At 39.6% G+C, this 21,704-nt stretch overlaps 2 protein-coding genes and 1 non-coding gene across 3 annotated transcripts; all 3 read right to left on the bottom strand.

The window, feature by feature from the left end:
- Window positions 1-1,049: 1,049 nt before the first annotated feature.
- Window positions 1,050-17,286, bottom strand: LOC110042224 (DNA-directed RNA polymerase II subunit RPB1-like). The gene is made up of 24 exons (XM_089294693.1): window positions 16,925-17,286; window positions 16,445-16,717; window positions 15,949-16,113; window positions 15,323-15,604; window positions 14,775-14,936; window positions 13,960-14,180; window positions 13,552-13,684; window positions 13,332-13,456; window positions 12,714-12,924; window positions 11,793-12,002; window positions 11,300-11,548; window positions 10,946-11,164; window positions 10,148-10,370; window positions 9,728-9,938; window positions 9,259-9,403; window positions 8,988-9,093; window positions 8,295-8,500; window positions 7,941-8,165; window positions 6,978-7,325; window positions 5,987-6,208; window positions 5,426-5,491; window positions 4,955-5,158; window positions 4,201-4,399; window positions 1,050-4,104 (listed from the first exon to the last, which is right to left on the bottom strand). The coding sequence occupies exons 1-24, from the start codon at window positions 17,003-17,005 to the stop codon at window positions 2,831-2,833; spliced, it is 5,760 nt and encodes a 1,919-aa protein (XP_089150819.1). The 5' UTR covers window positions 17,006-17,286; the 3' UTR covers window positions 1,050-2,830.
- LOC149108560 (small nucleolar RNA SNORA53) lies at window positions 12,267-12,529 on the bottom strand. Its single transcript, XR_016208874.1, has one exon. It is a non-coding gene; the product is annotated as a small nucleolar RNA SNORA53 (small nucleolar RNA).
- Window positions 17,287-17,997: 711 nt separating the features above from the next.
- LOC110042189 (cytochrome b-c1 complex subunit 6, mitochondrial-like) lies at window positions 17,998-21,182 on the bottom strand. Its single transcript, XM_020747537.2, has 3 exons — window positions 21,044-21,182; window positions 18,857-19,123; window positions 17,998-18,254 (listed from the first exon to the last, which is right to left on the bottom strand). Exons 1-3 carry the CDS (start codon window positions 21,095-21,097, stop codon window positions 18,222-18,224), a joined length of 354 nt encoding a protein of 117 aa, XP_020603196.1. The 5' UTR covers window positions 21,098-21,182; the 3' UTR covers window positions 17,998-18,221.
- Between the last annotated feature and the right edge of the window lie 522 nt (window positions 21,183-21,704).

The following is a 21,704-nucleotide window of genomic DNA, read 5'->3' as shown; positions in this document are numbered from 1 at the left end:
GGTAGGGCATACTGTATTTCGCGGACTGGACTTGTAAAACGTGGACTTTTAAAACGCGGATTTTAAAAGACTTGTACTAAACTCGACTTGCACTAGAATAATTGTCTTTATTTGAACGATCATCTCTCATCCAAGGAACGTTTAAGGTCATTCCCCAGTATTGCATTGCGCATCCCTACTGCGCATAATTTCACGCGTGATTAGCGCGCGCGCATTAAAAATGGCGGCTTTTTCTTTGCAGCTGGACCTCGCCATACAGGTAAACCGTCATTTTCTCGCAAACGAGTATGGTGACTTATCATTTTTTTTTTCTGTTGTTTTGAACTGAGTAATAAATTTCTCTGTGTAAAATAAATATGGACCAATTCTCAGTATAGAGCAAAAGGCAATCGTCGGAAACGTGAATTTAGCAAGCAATCGTAACTACAATCATGGTGCTATTATAAGGATTTATATGGGTATAAACAAGGTGCTTTTGCTCCTAAACGAACATGGGGACCCCTCTTTTTTATTTCAAAATTTAAGTTCCTATAATATAAACAATCGATAGGCAACGTTTCACAAAAATCTCAGTGCAGGTTCTATTTCAGCGGAATGACCTTAAACGTATTGTACTGAAGGCACTCAGGAAATTTAAAATTCCTCAATGAAAGATGTTCGGGCTGATCTGTTTTAGGGCTGCCAGGCAGAATGATGCCAAATGTCCGACACATCCCTGGGGGCAAGTTGGAATTGATACAGCCGTTACGTACTCAAAGATCGTTCAATATTTATATTCTTGCTTGTCTAAGATTAGAAAGAAAATCTTCGCGCGTTTGTCATCAAGCTGTCTGAATGAGTCAAGAACTAGCCTACCGAACAATTAACCGGGTAAAGGGGACGTCCTGTCCCGTTAACCGAACAAGCGGGTTAGGGGGATCGACTTAAGAAGTTAGTCGGGGGATTGTTTTCTTGTACTTTGTCCACTTGGGCTTATTAAAGCGTTAAATGGCAGTTAGATTCCTTCACTCCCTTGCTGTTCGGTGGTTTAAAAAGTAAATTCAACTTCGTTGTTTTTTAAGGTTTTATTTTCACTACAGAACAGCAAATAAAGTTTATTAATATTACTGTTTTACACTGAACTTCATGGACTACGATAAGGTATACTTAAGCAAAATCAAACTGATTTTTCAAATACTTTAAATTCATATTTCGCTAAACTGTCGCAAGCATGCACCAAAGATTTCGTCCTCTCCCTTTAACCTTGCCCTCCAAGGGTTGGGTAGTGGGCGAAATTCGTCCCTCGTCTCATCGAAGAACCTCATTTCCGCTAAGAACGGGGCTGGAGGAAGGTTTTCGCACTATGGAGTGGGCAAAATCTTTGATATTTACATGTATAATATGCAAAATTCAAATGTAAAGGCCATCAACAGTTCAAACACGAGCTGTTCTTTCTTGGTTGCTTGGTTTCAAACAGAAACATAATCTGTCACTACTTTTTTTGGCGGGGGTAGTCGGGGGGGGGGGTGGGTGGGGGAGGGAGGGAGGTGTTGGATTGATCAGGATAAGAAACGAAAAGTACAATTCCATCGACTGAAATTTCTGCCCACAGCATTGAATATGAACAAGATTCCGTCTGTTACGGTATAAAAGCTGTTGAAAGCCTTTACTTTGCGGTCCTTACGTTAAGTCTAAATTCTACAACCCTGTGATTTATGGTTTTCAAACGTGCTGCTAGAAAACTAGACTTTTTAACTGATGGAATCCACGATTTTTGGTCAGAAACGCAGAGTTAATTTCTGCCAAATTTTTTTAAATAATAAAACACCTTTTGCAGTTAATCTATGTCAAAGATTTTTTTAATATTTTTTTCTTTGTGTCTTTGTTTGGTGCTTTTTACTATTCGAAATTTTTGGCTACAATAGCTTCTTAAAACAAAAATCCTCTTTAAGTAACCAACAAAATCTTACTTTAATTTTGCTACAATATAATCAGTTAGTTGCACTTATTCCAATATAAAATTTACTTGACGAAGTATGACAAGGATTTGTTCAAATAATCACAAACAACTACGTACTAACGGTATGACAATCTTTCATTGCTATTTTTTTTTCTTTTTTTTTTCTACAAGTGATATGAGCTATTTTCGTCCCTAAAAACCAATGTGACAAAACGTACTGTAATGACATTGATTTGTTTGTTCGGTTTTTGTTTTTGTTCCCCTCCTTGGGGGAGGGGGGCGGGGTTTGCTTTATGATGTGTACACCATGTTGCTTGCAATTATGTTTTGGTGTGCCTACTTGGTTATTGTGTTTTAAACGGTTTTTTTTTTTTACATCAGCGGTGATTCAATCCCAAGAAATTTTTTAAACTTCAAACATAAGCGTTGGCTAACTGACAAAAACACTTCCATGCAGTCGCTACCTCACGCTCGACGATGAGATAATCGTGTAAAAAAGTATAAGCTTCCCACACATTAAACAAATTTCGTGAAGAAATTCCAAATTCAAATCGACGTCACTTATAAATTCGATTCGTCGTTAGTTTAAGGTTAAATCAGCTAAACTTATAAAATATAAGACAGTTATCGCAGTGTACACTGATAAGTCTCCTCAGTCATTCAAGCATTGGCTCACATCCTCGCATAGACACGAGGCGTGTTTCAATAGTCTCAATGTTTGCAGTTACAAGACTTCTCCCCTGTGTGTGCCGAGCAGTTGAATGAGAAAATCAGTTGTCAATCTACTCGCACCTGCAAGGCTTTTATCCAGTGCATATTAGTGCATGTTTCACTACTGTTCACTCCTGGCAAACACCACTTTAAACTCTGCGAGTTTGATTAAACCATGCTTTATTGCGGGGAGTAATGTGGCGATGATGGTGAATACTGAGGAGACGGTGAAGGTCCACTGCCAGCCGGACTGTATTTAGGTGAGCTTGGACTATACTGCGCTGATGCTGGTGTAAATGGTGCCGTTGATGGCGAAGATGGCGAGTAATGAGGTGAGCTGGGGCTGTACTTGGGCGATGACGGCGAGTACTGAGGCGAGGAAGGGCTATACTGAGGTGAGGTAGGAGAATAGCGAGGAGAGGACGGCGAGTAAGTTGGAGAGGTGGGAGAGTAGGTTGGAGAAGAAGGAGTGTAAGATAGAGAGGAAGGAGAATACTTTGGAGAAGAAGGAGAATAAGATGGAGAGGAAGGCGAGTAGGTTGGTGATGTAGGGCTGTACTTTGGTGAAGTGGGAGAGTAGCTGGGAGAAGTGGGAGAATACTTGGGAGATGATGGGGAATACGAGGGGGAACTAGGGGAATAAGATGGTGACTGCGGAGAGTAGCTTGGAGAAGTGGGGGAATAGGATGGTGATGAAGGTGAATAGGACGGAGAGGTGGGAGAATAAGACGGGGATGTGGGAGAGTACGAGGGGGATGTTGGACTGTAGCTGGGAGATGTGGGCGAATATGACGGGGATGTTGGTGAATAGGAAGGAGAAGTGGGGGAATATGAAGGTGAGGTGGGGGAATATGAGGGAGAAGTGGGAGAATATGACGGAGAGCTAGGAGAGTAAGATGGAGAGGTGGGTGAGTAAGATGGCGACGAAGGGCTGTAAGAAGGAGATGTAGGAGAATAAGAAGGAGAAGTGGGACTGTAGGATGGAGACGTTGGCGAGTACGACGGCGAGGTCGGCGAGTACGATGGAGAAGTCGGCGAGTAACTTGGACTTGCTGGCGAGTACCCAGTTGATGGGGAACTGGGAGAATAGCCAGGTGAAGTCGGAGAATACGAGGGACTGGCAGGTGACATGGAGGGCGAGCTTGGCATAAACGCCGGGCTTGCTGGTGAGTAGTTCGGACTCGCTGCCGCTGGACTGGGGATGTACGGGCTGCTGGGGCCCGGGGACGAAGGTGATTGTGGCTGCGGGCTCCAAGCTGGGCTGTACCCTCCAGGGCTAAACCCGCTGGCTTCTGAAGCTGCAGGCGAGAAACCAGCAGCTCCTGGTGTCATTCCACTGCCGAGTCCGGGACTCCAAGCCTCTGTATAAGCGGGTGTGGCTCCCATGGTCCATGGTGTCATTTGAGGTGACTTGGCAGTAGGAGATCCTGCTACACCAAAGAACATTCCCGTACCTGAGGAACGATACAAACAGTGAATTGAGTAAAAGTAAGTTTGGAAAAGCATACACGAATTGAGTCAACTTCAAAAGGCTAGCTTGTTCATGTCACCTGTCATGGGTCCACCCATCATTCCTGGGCCCATTATGTTAGTAGGGATCTCCATACCAGACTTGCATTTCTCTGCATCTAACATGAGATCGAAGCTGCCTGTGCCTATCCGAGGAAGTTTTCCAAGGATCAAGCACTCACTGACACCGCGCAGATGATCTACTTCCGCGTGTTGAGCAGCCTCCATCAGCACATCGACCTAAGCCAACAAAGAAATTGTTAATAAAGGGCTCAATATAAACGAAACAGAAATATTGCAGATTTGAGAGAACGGCCTAAAGGAGGTTAATTGCAGGTATTTAGCCTTGCCTTTTGTTTTGACGATTTAAATACAAGTGAGATGTTGAAGAAATGACTACAAATGTTTATTGTCCAAGACTTAATAGGCTCTCAAATGTTGCCAATGTCCAGATGATAGCGTCAGAATTTTGCAAAACGAAACGCGAAAATCTGACGAACACTTCTAGTCATTCTGCCTGAAAATAGCCTTTGGCTTGTAGGAACCTAAGAACCTTCTAACAAATTTGCTCTGTGTAACTTCCGGGAAACATAAACAAAAAAAAAGACCCTTGAAGGGTTTCAGCCCTAGCCGTTACAGTAAACAAAGCTCATTTTTCCACATCGGATCCCACAAAATAAAGCAAAAAGTCGCCAAAAGATAAACATCTTGAAGAATTTAATTCTCCCAACAGTGCCAAAGGAAATGTAAACAGACCGGTAACGAGATCTTACATGTTGATCGAATTGAGCTTACCGTTTCTTCAAAAGAGCATCTCATGAGCGCGCCAACCTCTTGTCGGTTAATGCCGTGTCTTGTAATGGCCATGAGATGTCCTCGACACGTCATGATGTCACACAACAAAGCCAAGTGACGGTAATTCACGTATGAACCGTCAAATGAGATCACGTGATTCATTTCACGCTCCACTGCCTTCCGGACAGCTTCAACTCCAAGAACCTGCAACAAGACGTGAAGATTCAAAGGTTACAAGCTCACTGACACCTTATTCCTAACGGTGATTCGGTAAGATGGGTTAGGAAATGTGTGTAAATGATCACAAAACTCGATGGTGATGTTGGTGGGAGGCTGACCAGTTGCGCTGTGCAGGAGTTGAACTCGGGACTATCGAGAGAAAATTCACATACTGTAGCAGTGGGGTGGAGGATTTACTTTAAACAGTAATGGCCTCGCTAAGTTTGTTAACAATTGAACATCTTCACTTACAGAGAATATTTCACAAATGTCATTTGATGTCGTACGCACTGGATCAACATCGTTTTCGCTTAGAACCTGCAAGAACAAAAGCCAACGTAAGAGAACATCCTAAGCGAACTATCTATCTAAAAAAAAAACACTTTAAACGACTGAATTATAACAAGGTTGCCATAGACATCTCTTTTCGAAACTTCCTGACTGTTCCCTGATAAAAATAAAAATTCCCTGACCAAACATATCCAAAATCTCAGATATAATAGAAGGTTGTAACCTCCCCTTACAGCCATCCTTTCCACTCATTCATCAACCGATTTTCCTCCGTCATTACGTAAAAACATCGTTGGGATCACAGTCACCCCAAACGCATCTTCCAGCCCTCAATGGTTTTAAATTAGCCGTGTGAGTTTTTCAATTTTCCCTGACTTTTCTTCAAAATGTGAATTTTTTCCCTGACTCAACATAAAATTCCCTGACTTTTCCATGACCTTGAAGAACTTCTTTTCCGGACCATTTTCTGAACTGTGGCAACCATGATATATATAAACCAAATAAGATGACACTGGTACTGACCCTCATAAGCGACACACCATCAGTTTCCAGAATCCACTCAGAGATATGTTTAAACTCGCCCTCCTCGGTGATGGTGACACGCTTCTTGTTATCTTCATTCGGTAGGTTCATGTACACCTTGGAGATAGCTTCAATCCCCTGTAGGGTCATGTCAGTCAGCATGTTGGCTTCAATGCAACGTAAAAATACGTCATCATCCATCTTGTCCAACTGTTCTTCTTCCTGTGAGGATGACAAGTTCAAAGGTATAAATATTTTTGTCTGTCCTCAGACCCTCCCCCCGCCCCTTGTAGTTCAGCGTGAGTATCCCACCCGCCGGGCTAATATTTCGCTAAGTTTGCGATCGCGACGAACTCAAGACAAAACAGTGGGTCTGGACAGACTACAGAATTTCCGACATTGTCCAAACTGGTTGATTTTCAGTAAGACTGATAGTATACTAAGATTGTTCACTGAAAATGAAACGGCCTCGCTTGAAAACTTTTAGATGAAAATGGGAACAATATGTGGATTTATCTGCTTGGCGATCTTTGAAATACAAGGAAACGAATTTTACAAAACTGATTCATTTGTGTACGAGACAACCTATTCGGCCACAGGACTCCAACCATACACCATAGGTATTCCGATTCTATCTGACTGTGAACCACAACATCGATTACCACTATGTAATATATCAAACACGAAACACCGTGTTTGACCACATTTCCAAACACGGAGAAGAGAGTTGAAAATACGACGCGCAGCGGAGTATTTTAGACGAACTTTTATGTGCTTGGAAATGTGGTCAAACACGGTCTTGGGTGTTTGCTATGTCTTCTCAATCGAAACTAAAACTAAAGGAGAGTTAAAATCATAAAAAATGTATGCTAATTAAGATCAGATATCTAAACACCGTCAAGGTCACGATTTCCTTTGTTTAAACTTGATGAACTATTAATGAGTTTGAGAACTTAAGTTGAAGTCTCAGTGCAATCTACTGGTAACTTACGTCCTGGAATTTCCCATCATCATTGTTCATAATTCTGATACGCAGCACCAGTTTCTCTGCGTTGTCATCATTGAAGATACAGTTCAGATCGTCACCAAAACCCAAGTTGATTTTTTCCGAGATCTGCTCCATGGTGAGCTTCTTGTCTGTCATTCGCTTACGATCGAGTTCTATGCGAAGAAGCCAAGGCGATATGCGAGTTACGTCAAAGTCGGGCATTTCATAGTAAACGTTCACAAAGTCCTGATCCTCCGCCACTACTGTGTTCTGGGGGTCTGGATCGTAGTAAATGGCTGTGTTGGCAGTGACCTTACGCAAGGTTGTGTGTTCCAAACGGCAAAGCACATCCTGCAGAATAGGGACGAATAAACAGCATTAGCGCAAGAGAAGAACTTTCACCGTGTAACGTGTCCTATGGGTTTCTCAATTTAGGATTTGGACTATGTAATGACGACTATCTGTACTGTCCTCACTAGCTAGCGCTAGTAGCACAGGTCTTGGGAATTTCCAGCAGACTGCTACAAGATTACGACTTTAAAAACTGGTTTGCGCACATCAAGGACGGATTCATTGGGTTTCCCATCACGCATGTGCCTTGATAAAGAAAGTAAATTTAAGAACAGACAGACTCCTCCTCAGTACGTTCAAGGGAAGAGAGGGCACTTCAAGATAAGTACAAACCTGAATCTGCCTCGGAAGACACTTTACTAGGAGAGGAATTTCGTTCACTACAACATTATTTGAGATGCGAATCAGCACTGCTTACAAAAGGGTTCGCCCTGTAAGAGGTAAGTACCATTGGAATGTTTGATAATAATAAGTTCTCATCATCGCTATACAATATATAAATACCAAGCTTACTAACTGCTATAAATTTGGGAATCACGCTAATCTCTTAATAGCTCAACTATGTAATGATACTGTAACAATGTTAAGAGGTTCGACGTTGATCTTCAATCATACCTTGGCTTTCTCTGCATCTCTGGCAGGCTGCCCCACAAGGAACACTGTCAGTGAAGGAGTTTTAGGCTTTTTAGAGACGTTGATGATTTCCTTGAGACGAGGAACACCCAGGGTCACGTTCTTAGCAGACACACCAGCATAATGAAAAGTGTTCAGTGTCATCTGAGTAGCGGGCTCACCAAGAGACTGTGCAGCTAAGGCACCCACCATTTCACCTGGTTTGACCTAAACATAAAACAGATATTAACACCCATTTTAGACACATTCTTTATTAAATTAAATTAGATTTATTGTAACTTTATTAAATTTTTGGGGTTCACGGACTGTAGACTGAAACCACAACCCTTGTCTTACCATAGACAGGTTGAAGCGCGTCTCAATCTCCCCCAGCAGCCACTCAAAAGCTTCCGACGACAAGTGAAACTCCTCGGCAACTCGCTTGGAGCACAGTGTGGAACGGAGGAGGATATTGAATAAGAGTGTGGCATTAAACTGAGCCTGTTTACTGATATGATCCTCGCCGTGGACGACTATCAGTTTCTTGGACAGGTCACGCACACCTGAAACACATCACAAAACATTCACACTAATATTAGCTCAAGTGTTAAGATGGTAACTTTGAAACTAAAATGAATGGAGTACTCAAAACCGTGGAGCTGAAGTCATAACATCCCATCTCCTACTAACAACAGTCTGTGAAAAAAAAAATGTTTCGGTCTGGGAAAAATCATCAGAAATGAGTGCATTAAAATAACCCACACATTTCTGGTGAAGGATGTTGTTTAAAGAAGTTTGCATGGTGAGCAATATAACACTTTCACATGCTTTTTGACTGTCCCCTGACGCGCGTCTCTCATCGAAAATCTTAATTGTATTGACAGCATTTTGCCAATCCATTCTATATTTACTGTCAGTCCTCAATAAAGAGATAAACCTTCCATCTTTATTCATTGTTCACTGTTTTGTCTCTCCACATTTTGAGATCATTATGTGGTACCCAAGACGAGGCAAAATAACATTTGTCAATTTCCAACTAGGTTCTTGTACCTTCAGTCACTCTGAGGGGGTGAAGGTCACTTGGTGTTCTGTTCGTCAGATGAAAGGTCTTTTGCGCATTCCAAATCAAACGGCCAAGATTCACTGGCAATGCCACCTGACAAGAAAAGCAAGAAAACAATGTCATGAGAACAGCAAGTTGAAAAACCTCCATAGGAATCACATTGTAACTAGCATTCAAGCCCCACAATAGTGAAGACTATGTTTGACCCTCAGATGCAAAGATCTCCAGGAAATTTTGATTTAAAAAGTTTATACTCACCTTAGAGTTCCCAGAAGGAATAATTTTACGAAGAATCTCTCTGTCTTCCTGCAATTGACTAAATTCTGTTTCCAGATCCTGCAAGGCAGCGGCACTGCTACAAAGGTCTCGCACAACATCTTCCTGCAGATAACGACGGAGACGCCTGCCAAGAAAAGAAGGGTGGAATGTTATTTTGTACATTTCTGACTGGCAAGTAGTAAATGCTCTATGTATAATGTGGTTTATTGCTTATTGTGAACCGAAAAAAACAAATTATACACCTTTTTAAGGAAGCTTTATGAGAAAATCTTCAATAAAAAACCCCTAAAAATAATTACAATACTAGAGGTACATTGCTTTTGTTAATTAAATACCCTCTTAAGAGTAGTCAGCAATAAGGACAACATATCGCAAGGATATTCATGACCTTCAAAGGACTTCCAGGGTACAATACCTCGGGAAAAAAAGGATTGGCAATGCTACTCACCTCTCATTGGAGCAGTCAAAGTGGAACTTCTTTTCAAAAGCAGAATTGGTTGGCTTTATTGTAGGCATGTTCTGGAATTCGATAGCAGCACCATCCATTCCATCCTCTCCATATCTCAACTGGATCATCTGATTGTTGGAGTTCCTGATTGTGCCGTCATATGCAACCATTAGACCCTCCATGGCCTTGACCAAACGTCTCTGAATGTAACCTGTACATGAAAAATAAAATAAACTTGTTATTTCCACTAGTTAATAAATTTATTTATCCCTATGAAACCGAAATGTTAACAACCCAACAACTAAACTCATAACAGACAAAGTTGTCCACTAAATAACCTGGTCTTGTTGCTCATGTATCAACAAAACTAACATCATTAGAAGTGTAAATGAAATCAATACTTCAAGTTCACACACTAACCAGTTTCACTGGTTTTGACTGCAGTGTCAATCAATCCCTCGCGGCCTCCCATGGCGTGGAAATAGAACTCTGTTGGTGTAAGTCCTGCAAGGTAGGAATTCTCAACAAATCCTCTACTCTCAGGACCATAATCATCTTTGATGAAGTGAGGAAGTGTGCGGTGACGGAAACCAAATGGAATCCGTTTACCTTCAACATTCTGCTGGCCTACCACAGCAATAACCTGAACATGAGAAGCAAATATAGTGAAAATGTTAGTTGGAAAAGTTGAACACAATGAGATTCAAAGCCAAGAGAAACTGTAAGAAAAAAGTTCTCTCTGAACCCAACATGACACCAAGTCATCTGCTGCCTTTTGATTGCATCTATGCCAACTCAATCACATTATTGGTGTGTCTCCCCAATACAAACTGAATCTCCTGCTCTCCCACCTGAATACTAATCTCTCCTGAATCTACGTTTGTTACACTTTTTAGGCTTTTCAGGGGAAAATTTTGGAATTTTTAATACATTTTTTGTGGTTGATTTGACAAAGATTTTCTTTTGAAAACATTTTTTTAGGGTCAGGCTGAAGGCAAAATTGGCAATCTCCTGGATATTAATTTTAGATTTTGGGATCTCTGCGATGGTTGACTTATAGATTTATCATCTGAGCTGAACATGCTGTTCTGTGCTGTTCTACAGGGCAGTATATTTTCTATGAACTATCTTATGTCTTTCCATATCATGCACCTCTATTGTTTACAGCACTTGTGCATGCTGCAATAGTTTTACACACTTTTTAATATATGTACTGACCTGTGAAATGTTGATCTTAGAGCCCTTGGAACCTGAAACCACCATAGCTTTGAAGTTGTTAAATTCTGACAAGCTCTTCTGTGCACTTCCTCCAGTTTTGTCACGACAGTCATTCAGGATGCGGTTCACTTGGTTCTCAAAAGTCTGTCGCAATGTGTTACCAGGTGTTGGCTCAAGTTCGTCATTGTGAGCTTTTTCAATAACTTCTATCACATCTTGCTGTGAAATTGCAATTAGAGTAAAAACTTATTTATAAAGAAAATTATTCAATATAAAGAAACTGCTGTAAAGTTGAACCTTAAATAGCATTTTTGACTTTTCACAATGTGAGAACATATTGGTTGTCAAAGTCACCTTGGCTTCCTTTGTTACTCTCTGGATTTCTTCATAAGTCTCATTGTCAGCGATACAGTCACCAATACCGATACTGTGACCTTCAATGAGAGTCCAGTTGTTCACAACAGTCTGAATATTGCCATAAAACATACGGGCAATCTCATGACCGAGTTCAACAGCAACAATATGGACCAAACTTCCTGACGAGGTTCCCAGCGATTTCTTACACAAAATGCCAGAGATCAGCTCACCATGTTCTATCAGAACCTATCAAAATGGGATAAAAAAAGGGTGTTATCTCTTAATTATGAAAAATAAACAAAACCACAACCAGTAGATTTTATCAGGCTTTGGTTCAATCATTCAGTTCTTTTACCTAAATTTTAGAAAAAGAAAATGAGTATCTTGCATTGAAAGCATAGGACTTGGAAACTCAAATTAACCCAACCTAAAACGTAAACAAAGACCAAATGAAATAAAAAAAAGGCCAACTTGTGTGGAGAGTATGTACCTTGGTGTCACCAGGAGAGATGTGCTTGTATGGTCCACTGTCTTCATCATCTGGATGGGTACTGTGCGTGCGGATCATGTTCACATTTCCAGGAATGATCATACTGAAGATCTGTTTTCCTGTCCACAAAGGCTTGGGCTTGAGGATGGCTGGCTGTATAAGCTTTCCATCCCAATCAGGAATCCACATCATCAGATTCATCATAGTGTCCTGATGAAACAATAAAATATCAAACATAGAGTTCTTGTCGGACCACAAGAAATTACACTTTTGCATGGCTATCCACTTTACGATAATTAAGTACTATGAACCCAAATTCTCACAGCTAAGAAACTCAGGGCATCCAATTTCTTGGTTTTGACCAGAATGAACTGATTCTTCTTGCTTAAATACTTCCAGTGCCTAGTCCTAACTATAGATACTAAATTCAAATACATTTTAGCACTCTAAACATGACCGAGTACAGTAAATATTAGTGTCCCTTGCAATGCTGCCCCACTGACATAAAGGTCAACAACTACGTGCACTGTGACACATAGGCTGATATTCAGAAGGCAAGAAAGCATTACAGAGAGGTATATTGATCTCACACACCCATGACTCAAGCGTTCTCAATCTGCAGCTTCGCGCTGTTGAGCAACTACTGACACACTAAAACAGTTCTACAGTTGACCCTGTAGACAATGCAGAAGTGTGCCAGAAATATTGCTCCAAGAACGGATCTAAGGAAGTGTGTAGTTAATTGTCATTACTGACTTTCTTCTCATAAGGAGAACAACCTGTTAAATTAGTCCGGATAACAGTAACATTAACTCATAACATTATACCCAACACACCTTACTGATTGTCATACAGATTTGTACCTGAAGACAAACCAAACAGCAATTTCACTTCCAAGTTTGTTTAACTTGACAAACCCACCTTCTCAAGAAACACATCTCTTTTTGTGAATCTCCTTACAGCCATCAAAGAGTCCTGCACGATACCCATAACAGGTTTGTTTGACTGTGGTGTGACAATGTTTCTCGGCACCATCATGATCTCTGTGATTTCTGCGCGTGCCTCTAGGGACTGAGGGACATGCAAGTTCATCTCATCTCCATCAAAGTCAGCATTGTAGGGTGTGGTCACACTAAAATGGAAAGACAGACATAAGGTTCTCATGAGGAGCTAGAAACTAACAAAACTATTACCTTAGCATGCTAATGGCTCAGGATTGTGGCAGTGTCTTTATAGTGTTCTTACAGGAGCAAAAATTTTTATTACATTATAAATATTGTTAAACAAATCGGCATTCCAAGGTGCAACTTATAGTCACCATGGCAATGAATTGAGTTTGTTTTGCCAACAAAGCTTTTAATGAACAATAGTTTTAAGACAATCCTTCATCTTTCCATTACCAACAAAAGCTGAAAAATTTACAATCCTTCAAACACCAAGTACAAATAGTGATAATCACATTCTGTTAGATGAAGACGATTCCTTTAGTTAATGATGAACTCAGTCAATAAGATCCATTGTACAATGTTGACAACTAACCTGAGATTCAATCTGAATGTTGACCATGGCAAGATTTTAACCCTGTGCCCCATCATGGACATTTTGTGAAGAGTAGGTTGACGATTGAAGATAATCACGTCATCATCTCTGATGTGTCGCTCCACCTTGAAAAATACAATGCAAATTCATTAGCTTCTTTCCTACACTCTAGAAAGTCTTGAAAAACACTGGCATGAACTTCACGACTGCTCAAACACACCCTATATCCAAACTGAAGATGCAGATCGCTTGGCTTGGGATGAAACCTCAGGTCAATACGCTCCCCATTGTCCCTGATAATGTATTTAGCACCGGGATACTGATTGTTTCCACGACGCACAAGCTCTTGCATGCTAAAGGATCAAAAAGAAAATTTACTTAAATGTAGAACAAGCTAGGATAATGCAGTTTCATCTAGTTATGAGCACTACACTTTGCAGCTTTTAATTTTCACAACCTACCTTGGAATGGGTCTTTTGAGACGAGTGACAAATATAGAGTTTTATTCTTCATTTCATATGTACATGTACATGTATGACTTAGATTTCATGATTATTTGGTAATATTTGTGAAGATTTGTATCACTGCCAGTATATAGAGGAAACTTGAAATAATTTCACAAGCAAACCTGTCAATGTTGAATGGGGTGACAATTTCAGGGAAAGTAAGATTCTGAGCAATAGTCCGTGGAACTCCCACTTGGTCAATAGACAAGTTAGGATCTGGTGTAATGACAGCACGAGCTGAAAAGTCAACTCGTTTTCCCATCAAATTTCCTCTGATACGTCCTTCCTTGCTCTTCAGTCTCTGTTTCACTGATTTCAAGGGACGGCCAGACTTTTGCATGGCCTGTGGAAAGATGAGAAATACATTTGTGGTAAGTTTCCTGAGTTTGTACATGGGCACATTGCATAGTTATTCGCTAAATCTGAATGAACTTAGTTAGTTGTAGTGTTATGTTAGTTACACTATGTTAACATGCTCCGGCTATGTTTTATTTTACCCATAGGAGAAAAGGGGATACTTTCCACAGAACCAGACAGTTGGTGTAGTGGACATGAACCTTATACTAAAGCACACAGAAAGATCCCATTTTAATGACCCTCCTTCAGCCTACCATTAATTTGCAGTAGAGTAGAGTCCTAATTTTTCAAACCACTCGGTCGAACAGAAATCGGTTAAAAAAAATTGAGTTGTTTTCTTTTGGTCTTCTTTTTGACTTACAAATTTGTTGATCAATATATGTACTTAAAACAACAAAAATTGGAAACCTTATCTTTAGAGTACTCCCAAAGACATTTTCCCAGTTACCTCTATAAATTGCTCACATGCTCAACCTCTACTTCTTAGCTAAGCAGAATGCACCGATATAAAGCAAGATTTCACACATTCCACACTCTACTAGGTGTGTATGCATTGGAAAGAAACAGGACATCTACTTACCCTTGGCAAACCAGGAATTTCATTGTCTATCAATGTTGCAACATGATACTGGAGCATTTTTGTATCTTCTGCAATTATGTGAGCTGCAGCTCCATTCAGTTCATTCCTTCGAAGATTGCCATTTGCCTTCACCACATCTGATAGCTTGTGAGTCAAGTCATCCTGAAAAAAATAAAAAGTCAAAATTTACAACACTTGCAAAACTATGTAATAAGATTTGGTCACCTAATAGCTAATTTGAGTACTTCTATAACTGTTAAGCACAAATACTACCTCTTTTAGAGTGGTAAAAAGTGCACCAATGAAAAAACAAGTTAACAGCATATTTTAATGATATACAACATTATGAAATTGTTATCTCTTGGCAACAAGTTTCCATTTAATACCTATCGTATTTGACAGAAAACAAAATTAAAAACCTTAGAAAAGCAATGCTACACACCTCAAAATGTTAAAGCAACCCTATTTTTTCATGGGACAGAAGAATTGTTACAGGAACGTCACTGATTTAACAAGTCACTACTCTTGCATTTATCACTTCACATTACCTGACTACGAGCAGTACCACTCATAACAATGGAAGGCCTTACAGCCAGCGGAGGCACTGGCAGCACTGTCACAATCAACCAATCAGGACGAGCATGCTTGGGACTCATTCCCAGAATTTCACATTCCTCGTCAGTGATTCTTTTAAATATTTCATGGACACGCTCTGCTGTTAGTGGAATCTTCTTTTCTTGTGAATCCTCATTCACTTCCTTCCATTCTGCTGTTAGTTCAAGGCCACTTCTTCTGATCTGTGGCTGGTTTCGACCACAACCACCATGACTCTTGAAAAAATTAATTTCATAAAATAAAAATATGACTACATTAGACAGAATATGCAGTTCAAAAAATCTGACGAACTGAAGAAATTGATCCTAAATACAGCATAACATTTTAATCTTGAGATCAAACTAGGGATCCTCCTTACTGATTGTCATACATTTCTCTTAAATATTTCAGTTCTAAAAATTTGGTGGTACTTTTCCTACTTATGATCAATTTTTCACTAGCCTGCAACCAATATAAAACTATGGCTTCTTCAGAAACTAATCACTTCCATTCTGTCCTAAAATAAATGAAGAGTGAAAATCAATCAAATCAATCAAATCAGCTCAACACAAAACCTTACCATCTTCTTCTCAGCCTCATCAATATCTTGGGATGGCAGTTTATCATCAACAATGTCACCACCTTCACAAACACGCTTTCCTTTGCACAAGTCATAGATGTGTTGAAGACGCTTCAGTGGTTGATTTTGAGACTTTGACAATATGTCTTTCACTTTTGGATTATTCTAGAAAAATAATTAAGAAACAATATTTGTGTACTGACACTGCCAAAAAGAAATTTCAATTTATTTTCAACTAGCTAACAATATTTCACACATGATTTAACTGATAAATTGATATAGCTAAGAATCAGTTTACACTTCAGCAAATAAATGTAAACTTCAGTTTCTATCTTCTGTGTATGGAAAATTAAAGGAAAGAAAATGTTTCGAATTTTTCAAAATATCGTACCACGTCAACCTACCTACCCTACCCCCGCTAGTGCTAATTTCTCGGCCCATGCCTTTCCGAGAAACAAGCCATTTTGCGAACGAAGCAACTTATGTATTTCCTCACCCCATCGACAAGAAGTTTTGAACAGTAGAAGCAAACGCATCTCAAACATTTGATTATCATCTTATAGAAGCCGACGTGGAACACTGGTTTTGCCAGCTCTATGTGTCCGTAATGCCCGGGACACTCCGTCATGTTTCCAGCGCAAGTTTGGCAACGAGAGAAACGGTCGATCGTCCCTTGCCGTGGATCCATCAAACCTCCCAGCTTAGGCCTTCCGCCTTCCATCGTTTCGGAGTACTTGATGCCGCCCTCAGTCGTAACAGACATTTGTTTCTGTTGAAATTGAAAAATCTAATCACAAGAGGTACTACTACGACCAAAAGATATCACTAAAACAGTCACTTTTAATACGGTCAGGTTAGCTTGACTAACACATGCATGCGTTCTCGATTGAATTAATCGATTACCAACGTGTTAGGACAAGAAAGCGAGTAAAAGACGAAATAAGAAAGTCTGAAACCCATTGGAAAGTGTACTCACTATTTCATCTGGGCTTAACACCCCAAACTGGACCATCTTTACGTCCCGTAAGGGAGCCGGTGAGCCAGACACGAAAGCCATAACTTTGCTTCAACAAGATGGCCGATTCGATGAGGTAATTTTATCCGAAACCTTTTCGTTTCTCCACTTGAAGCTGTCTCTCTCCGGACGCTTCAAACAGTATAACGTACTTCAAAGTCTGTCCGGTCGATTATTTTAGTTTGTTTTCGTTCGACTACGGGCCGACCTCCCTTCCTTTTTCGAAGGAATTCGGCGAAAGAACTCAGTTCCTTTGTTCCTGCCGAGTGAAGCGCCCCGAAAGCGCTTCTTTCCCCACTCAGTTCGTCGCCTCTTATTTATAGTGGGCCCCCAATGTGCGGGGCGCACTAAAATTCTTCAGGGGCGGATGTTGCATTATGGGATTCCCCGAGTGACGTCGTCACTTCAAACCTGTTCTGGGGGTAGGGGACAGCACGATTTTCGACTACTTCGAAATAAATCTTCACTTAATTCGTTTTCTTTCACTTTTCTCTATTTTTCAGAGTTCTCTTCATAATATTTGTTGTCATACGGTTTTACTTATCTTCCACAAAGCTGTGTTTGTAAAATTATTGACTTACTGTGCAGACAATAGTCAGAAATTGTACCCTTGAAAACAGCCACTCTCTTTTTGCTCAGTGAGAAACCAAACAGCTGAAAGGGAATGATATCTGTCTGGCTGAGTGATGTTTACTCATAATAGAAAACTGACTGAGGGAATGTTTCATTCTTGTACTAATTTCTTTCTTGAGGACTTGAACAAATAATTATTTATGAATTAAAAATCTTTAACACTGACATGATGAGAGTACAGTTGATTGCTGTTAACCATCAAATACTCTTGCCAGATAAAATTAAAAAACAAGATAGCCACATTTGGGCAGGGGAATAATTTGCAAAGTAAAATTTGCCTCATTATCATAAATTTCACCACTAATTTTTCATTTTGATTATCCCTGAGAGCTGATAATATTATTTTTCTGTATTATATTTTCAAATTTAAAATAGTGTTTCACAACAGAAAGAGATGGACATTTGAAAGTTTTTAAATAAAAGTGATTTATTAACATTTTCCACAAACACATCTGTCCAAACAGCAGTTAGAGATTCCTGGCATTAAAATTACTGGTGTATGAGCCACAGATGAAAGGAGCAACATCATAAGTCTTCCCCATGTATTTTTACAATCAAGCTGAAATAACAAGTGTACTACATCCACTAAGACAGTATTCCCAAAGTTGGGATACCAAAATATCTGTCACTTCAGTTTAGAAAACAAGCGATGTCCAATCTGCAAAATACAAAGAAATCAAATCACTAAAGTAAACAATTAGTATGAAATTAAAATCAATAACAAACAAAAACACTGTTTTGAGGTCATTTAGTTTGCTGAAAAAGTGCACACTTTCATGTTGAGTTGAATGTTGTCCAGGCCAGACCCCTTGTATACCAGAACTTCTTGTTTTCACTGCGCCTTTCAATAACGTGGACTCTAAAATTCAACGCTCAACTGACAAATGTGTTTTTCGCTACTGTCAATCAAATGTTCAGCGGCTCCTCCCAGCTTCCGCCTACTGCCGAACACTGCTTCGTTGTCTAAACTGTACTCAACGATGTGATTTACCTCGTGCTCGGCAGTAGTCAGAAGCTGGGAGGAGCCGCCGAACATTTGATTGACAGTAGCGAAAAACACATTTGTCGGTTGAGCTTTGAATTTTAGAGTCTGCATGTTATTGACAGGCGCAGTAAGAGTTCAAAACAAAAACAAACCAGTGCAACTGTGAAAATGTTTACCTTTGATAAAACAGGACTTCAAGCTAGTCTTGCTGCGAGTATCTCCGCTACTTTGAGTAGTCAGACAAAATTTAACAAGTTGTAACACAATCTACTTACACATTTGTCTTGGCACTCAAGAAAATCAAACAATTCCTGTACACATGTCTCCTCCGTGTTTGACCGGCTACTAACTCGCTGATTGCACAGCTCTAGCTCATTTTTTAATTTGGTACATTCAGCATGTTCACCACAAGCATCTCGCACTTTGTCCAAGGGATCTTCTAGTTCTTCCTCATCCTCATCATCATCATCATCTCCGTCGCCACCATCATCGCTAGGTGCTTCGTCTTCCTTGCCCTCATCTTCAGGATCTGAATCCTCATCCTACAAAGGAGATTAGAAATGACAGTCAAAGATGCTTTTGAATGACCGCTATACTCAGTCATTAATTTACTTTCAAAATGCATGTTGAAGCCACAATGGGGGCTAAGGCCCAGGTCAAATGTTGAACTTTACATGAGGCAAACTAAGCTGAGTGAATCAAGTCCATGATAAGTTCAACTTTTGCCTCAACTGACTTTGTTTGTTTCATGTGAAGTTTGACATTTGACCTGGGCCTAAGTCACTTCTTTGTGAAATAGTGGACTGAAAAACAATTTCACCATAATTTGACCATCTTTGCCCCAACAACTTTTTGGTCCCATATTGAAAACTATTCTCTACCATCCCTGAAAAAACCTATGAATATAAGTATAACAACTACAGTAAAAACTCATGCAAGCTGAGACCCTAGAATCCACTTAATGAAGACAGGCAATGAGCAGGACCATTCAAAGAAGAAAAGGGCTCTTTTTTATCAGGGTGAAGCATTCCTGCCTCGGCTGAATGACTGAATGGGCCAACTTCAAAAAATTCCAATCCAGGAATTCAACACTTCTGACCAGGTTTAAGAACTATTTTAGAGTACAATCAACCCATTTTGAAAGAAATAAGTTCTTGTTTACAAGAAATTTATTTTTGTATGAACAAAGCATGCTGAACCTTGGGAGAGTTTTCTTCACCTCAACCCAACAAAATAAAATAAAATAAAATAAAATAAAATAAAGAAATATCCAAGAACAGAAAAGTCAATAACTTTCACTAAGCTATTGTTTATACTGTTCAAGCCATTTAATGGTTTGATAGTTTAATCATTGATCAATCAGTGACTTTTTTGAAGTGTCAAAATATATAACCGTGGGTAAAGACTGTCTACTAATTGGGGACACTTAACTAAAAAAATTAACAGAAAGCTACCTAGTTATTTAATTAAAAATAACAAAAAAAATATATTATTTCATTAAAAAAGCTAAAATTTACTTATTTACAATAAGAAATAGCTATTTCCAATAATTCTTAAACAATAAGATGGTTCAAGACAGGCTAAGAGGTCAAGTGGTACATAGGACACAGTTCTCTCATTTGCATTATATCTCAGATGAAAGGTTGATTTAACAGATTTGTCTTCTGAATGAGTGCAGCAACTACAGGTTTCTTAGGTTAGGCAAGAGCTGATTCCACAGTTTAGGTCCTATATACCTTTAACAGTGTTTACAAAATGTGGAAATCTGCACCTATAAGGTTGTAAGTAGAGCTTTTCACTGAGAACAAATTTCTAACATTTAGGTCATGTTTAAATGTAAACATCAAACAGGCTATGTTAAATGGAAGCCAGTCACTTAGTGTTGAATTCAGGAAATAGCCAATTTCCAGTAACAGTCAGTAATACTACAGCAAAGTTCTGATTCATTTTAAAATTGATGATTTAATTAAATTACTGAAGACAAACACAAGTGAGCCCTCTCAAAAATAAATAAACTGGGTCAAAAGCTTGGTGTACAGAAGCCTGCCAGGACACTACATGCCAGGAAACTAATATTGGTGAGTAGGATAAACTTATGTCAATCTGATAAACGCATGCATGATTTTAAATTTTTGCGTGTTTGATAATCTGTGCAATCAATACACGATATTTGATAATAAGTGGACGGAACATTGATGATACGTTCCAGACAAAGGCAAGAATTCGGTTTATGAAAATGTTAAGTGAGACAAAATACAACACGTTTACACTTCAGCGACTCAGTTTTCCGCAAGCACCTTATAATCACACAGGTCACTCTGCAAATTTGATCAGTTCTCTCCGCACCGTTGTATTGGTCAATCTGATCATGTTTTGAAGCTAAAAACTACGCTCTTTACCCTAGTCAAACAACCATTTTACGTAAAATACCACAAGAAAAATACATAGTTAAAGGGTTTTACCTGTTCTGAGACAATTTCCTCGCCTAGAACCGTTTTTTCTTCATCTAAGCCCATCTCGGCAACGTACCGGCACTCGCTCTCTTCTCGTGTAAGACCCGCTTAGCGGTCAAGCCTTGTAACTATGTAGCCACGCCAACTAGGCTGCAAAGGCTCCTGGGTAAATAGGCTCGCAATGTGTGACGATAAAAATAGTCGGCTAAGAAAGCGAGCAGATTTTTATTTACTTATTTACTATTGGATTGCTTACTTTCTGTGAGAACGAAATATTTCTCGTGTATCTATTTCCTTTTGCAACTACAAAAACTACTGATCCTCTGAAATACTGAAAATAGTCAATTTTTGAACGAAGTGTAACTGCAAAAAATGGTATGTAGGATGTAGTCGTGATACGAAGCGGTTGTTTCACGAACACGCCGATTTCCTATACTAACTGTGAAATGCATCGCAAAATGATAACCTCTTCGTTTGTAATCATCTCTGCCCAATTGTTCTTTTTCGAATTAGCGTTTATCGAAACTGCATGTTTATCGATTGATAGATGATTGTTTCGTAGCCAATCAGATTGCAAGGTTATCGATCGTACATTTCCTGGCTGTGTTAACTGTCCAGATAACCCGGAGATAAGGAAAGTCACTAAAAATTGCTATTTCCAGCTTTGGGC

Source organism: Orbicella faveolata, unplaced genomic scaffold (assembly GCF_042242905.1).
Source record: "Orbicella faveolata isolate gen_17 unplaced genomic scaffold, um_ofav_v1 contig_25, whole genome shotgun sequence".
Classification (NCBI taxonomy): Eukaryota; Metazoa; Cnidaria; class Anthozoa; order Scleractinia; family Merulinidae; genus Orbicella; species Orbicella faveolata.
This window is presented reverse-complemented; position numbering and strand designations above follow the sequence as displayed.

What these genes read in the sequence shown, in the direction of transcription:
- LOC110042189 (XM_020747537.2), bottom strand. Translation starts at nt 21,097, where the DNA reads ATGGGCTTAGATGAAGAAAAAACGGTTCTAGGCGAGGAAATTGTCTCA. An exon ending in AGGAAATTGTCTCAGAACAG is followed by an intron (nt 19,124 to 21,043) that starts GTAAAACCCTTT and finishes TCTCCTTTGTAG; the next exon opens with GATGAGGATTCAGATCCTGA. An exon ending in TTGAGTGCCAAGACAAATGT is followed by an intron (nt 18,255 to 18,856) that starts GTAAGTAGATTG and finishes TGTATTTTGCAG; the next exon opens with ATTGGACATCGCTTGTTTTC.
- LOC110042224 (XM_089294693.1), bottom strand. Translation starts at nt 17,005, where the DNA reads ATGGCTTTCGTGTCTGGCTCACCGGCTCCCTTACGGGACGTAAAGATG. An exon ending in AAATTCCTGGTTTGCCAAGG is followed by an intron (nt 14,181 to 14,774) that starts GTAAGTAGATGT and finishes ATCTTTCCACAG; the next exon opens with GCCATGCAAAAGTCTGGCCG. An exon ending in ACCCCATTCAACATTGACAG is followed by an intron (nt 13,685 to 13,959) that starts GTTTGCTTGTGA and finishes TTGATCCTTTAG; the next exon opens with CATGCAAGAGCTTGTGCGTC.